Genomic DNA, 1931 nt, shown 5'->3' with positions numbered 1-1931 from the left:
AGAGTTATAAAAAATAAAATAAAAATGGTTTTCATTATTTTTGTCAGGGCAACTCACATGTGGCACAGAAATAAAAACAGTATGCAGGAACTCTTACATCTGCTCACAATGATACTGGAGGGTGTTGTGTGTCTACATGTGTGTGAATGTACACACATCATTTAGTGAAAAGACATGATTCAGGTTTACTTATACTGGAATGATATCTTTATTGATCCATTGATAGACGTTGCAAATGACAATTAACACATCATACATTGTTATTACTCTGCTGTAGAAACACATTTATTCACTTTAACACATTTCCATTCATAAAAAATCAGAAAGTCAGAAATGAGTGAGTTCTCAGAGTTAATACCCATTACTCGCATAGAACTGGGCCCTGGCAGTGACATCACTGGAGTAGTTGCCATGAGTAGTGTGAGCGTCCACGTTGTTGGGGTTCATGTTTTGTGCGCCCATGTTGTAAGCAGCCAGTGCTCCTAAAGCAGGAGAAAAATAATTTGAAGAGTGCAGAAAATTGAGGTGAGATGAGGTTATTAAGATTGTTTTACATGGCTTTACACCCCAAGTACACCAACTATTCAGATGGATGATCTGTACCTCTCATCTTGTCGGGCATATTGGGAAATCTCTGAGCCACTTCCCTGTAGCAGTCCATTAGGATCCCAACTCCTTGCTCAATATGTTCCTGGCTGTCCCACTGACCCCTTGGCGTGTGCCAGCGCTTGTCAATCTAGAAACCATAAATAAATAGATGTTACTATCAAACGTGGATGCAGAGAGTGTGTTGGACAGAGACTTGTGTGTGGAACACAGACCTGCATCAGTCCAAAGGCGTTCCCGTTGTCTCCCCAGCCATTACAGAGACCTGCCCCTCTGCCTCCTCGGGTCTCTCTGGAGATGATGCCAGCCACGATAGAAGGCTCCACTCCATATTTGTTTGCAGCCCCGATAATTTTGTTTTTGTACTTGTTAATGTACGGAAGATCATCTCTAGCCTCTGGAGAGGAAATGAAAGTTTCTATTAATTTAAACTTCATCATGTAAAACCTTCATGTCTGTGTCACATTATTCAGTATCAGAAAGTGTCTCATTTCAAATGATTTTTCTTTAATTTACCAGGATAACCCAGTCAGTATCAATACTGCTTTACAGGGAGTATAATTATTAAGAGTTTATAGTGAGTTCTTTGAGCTAAATACTAATGTCAGCATGCTCACAATCAAGTGTACACCACTTTTAAGGTGGACCTTAAATTTCCATTAAGAAGTTATCAATCAGAAGCTAACTTCAGCGCTGTGGTCGACAAAAAGACATTTTCATCAAAAGTGTACTTACCCTGAGCCATGTTGGTCGTTGTTCTCTGTTGCTCTTCTAAAAGTGTTGGTGATGTATCAGACTCAACGTCTCTTATATAGAGAACTCTTACCTCTACTGGCTGCTGCTCAGCCAATCAAATCAGTGGTCAGGCTGGAGTGAAGCACATGGTTTCTCAGAAATAGTGGTCCAGCAGGGAATGAACCCAACTCGTGTTCAGTCACAATGAAAGTAAGTATGCAAGCAGAAAGTGTTTGGACCTTGGACCAGAGAAAGTGAAAGTTAAAAAACAGCTAAGATGTTCATTGGCTGAGTAATGTGATGCCCTGATTGCTGAAGTGCATCCTCCAGTTCCCTTTTTTGAAAATGGTAACCACCATCCCAGTCTGCCAGTCCACAGGCACTGTCCCTGATTTCCATGCAATATTGAAGAGACCAGCTAGCACTGGGCTACGACAAAGTATTTCTAATTTGAATTTCGTTGTACTGTCGTGCAATGACAATAAAGGTATTCAATTCAATTCAACAATGTTCAGAGCGGTCAGCACACCCAGCGCCTCTCCACTGAAGTACTCAAAGGCTACGTTCACACCGCAGTTAAAAGTGACCTG

General features: G+C 41.2%; 1 protein-coding gene across 1 annotated transcript; it reads right to left on the bottom strand.

Moving 5' to 3' along the window:
• Positions 1-200: 200 nt before the first annotated feature.
• On the bottom strand, positions 201-1435 carry LOC128364814 (lysozyme G-like). Its single transcript, XM_053325433.1, has 4 exons — positions 1342-1435; positions 822-1003; positions 604-736; positions 201-482 (listed from the first exon to the last, which is right to left on the bottom strand). Exons 1-4 carry the CDS (start codon positions 1349-1351, stop codon positions 352-354), a joined length of 456 nt encoding a protein of 151 aa, XP_053181408.1. The 5' UTR covers positions 1352-1435; the 3' UTR covers positions 201-351.
• Positions 1436-1931: the final 496 nt, after the last annotated feature.

This window comes from Scomber japonicus, chromosome 2, assembly GCF_027409825.1.
Source record: "Scomber japonicus isolate fScoJap1 chromosome 2, fScoJap1.pri, whole genome shotgun sequence".
In the NCBI taxonomy this organism is placed as follows: Eukaryota; Metazoa; Chordata; class Actinopteri; order Scombriformes; family Scombridae; genus Scomber; species Scomber japonicus.
This window is presented reverse-complemented; position numbering and strand designations above follow the sequence as displayed.

Excerpts from the sequence above, each read along its gene's own strand:
- LOC128364814 (XM_053325433.1), bottom strand. Across the intron at positions 737-821 it reads ACGCCTTTGGACTGATGCAG|ATTGACAAGCGCTGGCACAC; the intron begins GTCTGTGTTCCA and ends TATGGTTTCTAG. Across the intron at positions 483-603 it reads TATGCCCGACAAGATGAGAG|GAGCACTGGCTGCTTACAAC; the intron begins GTACAGATCATC and ends CTCCTGCTTTAG.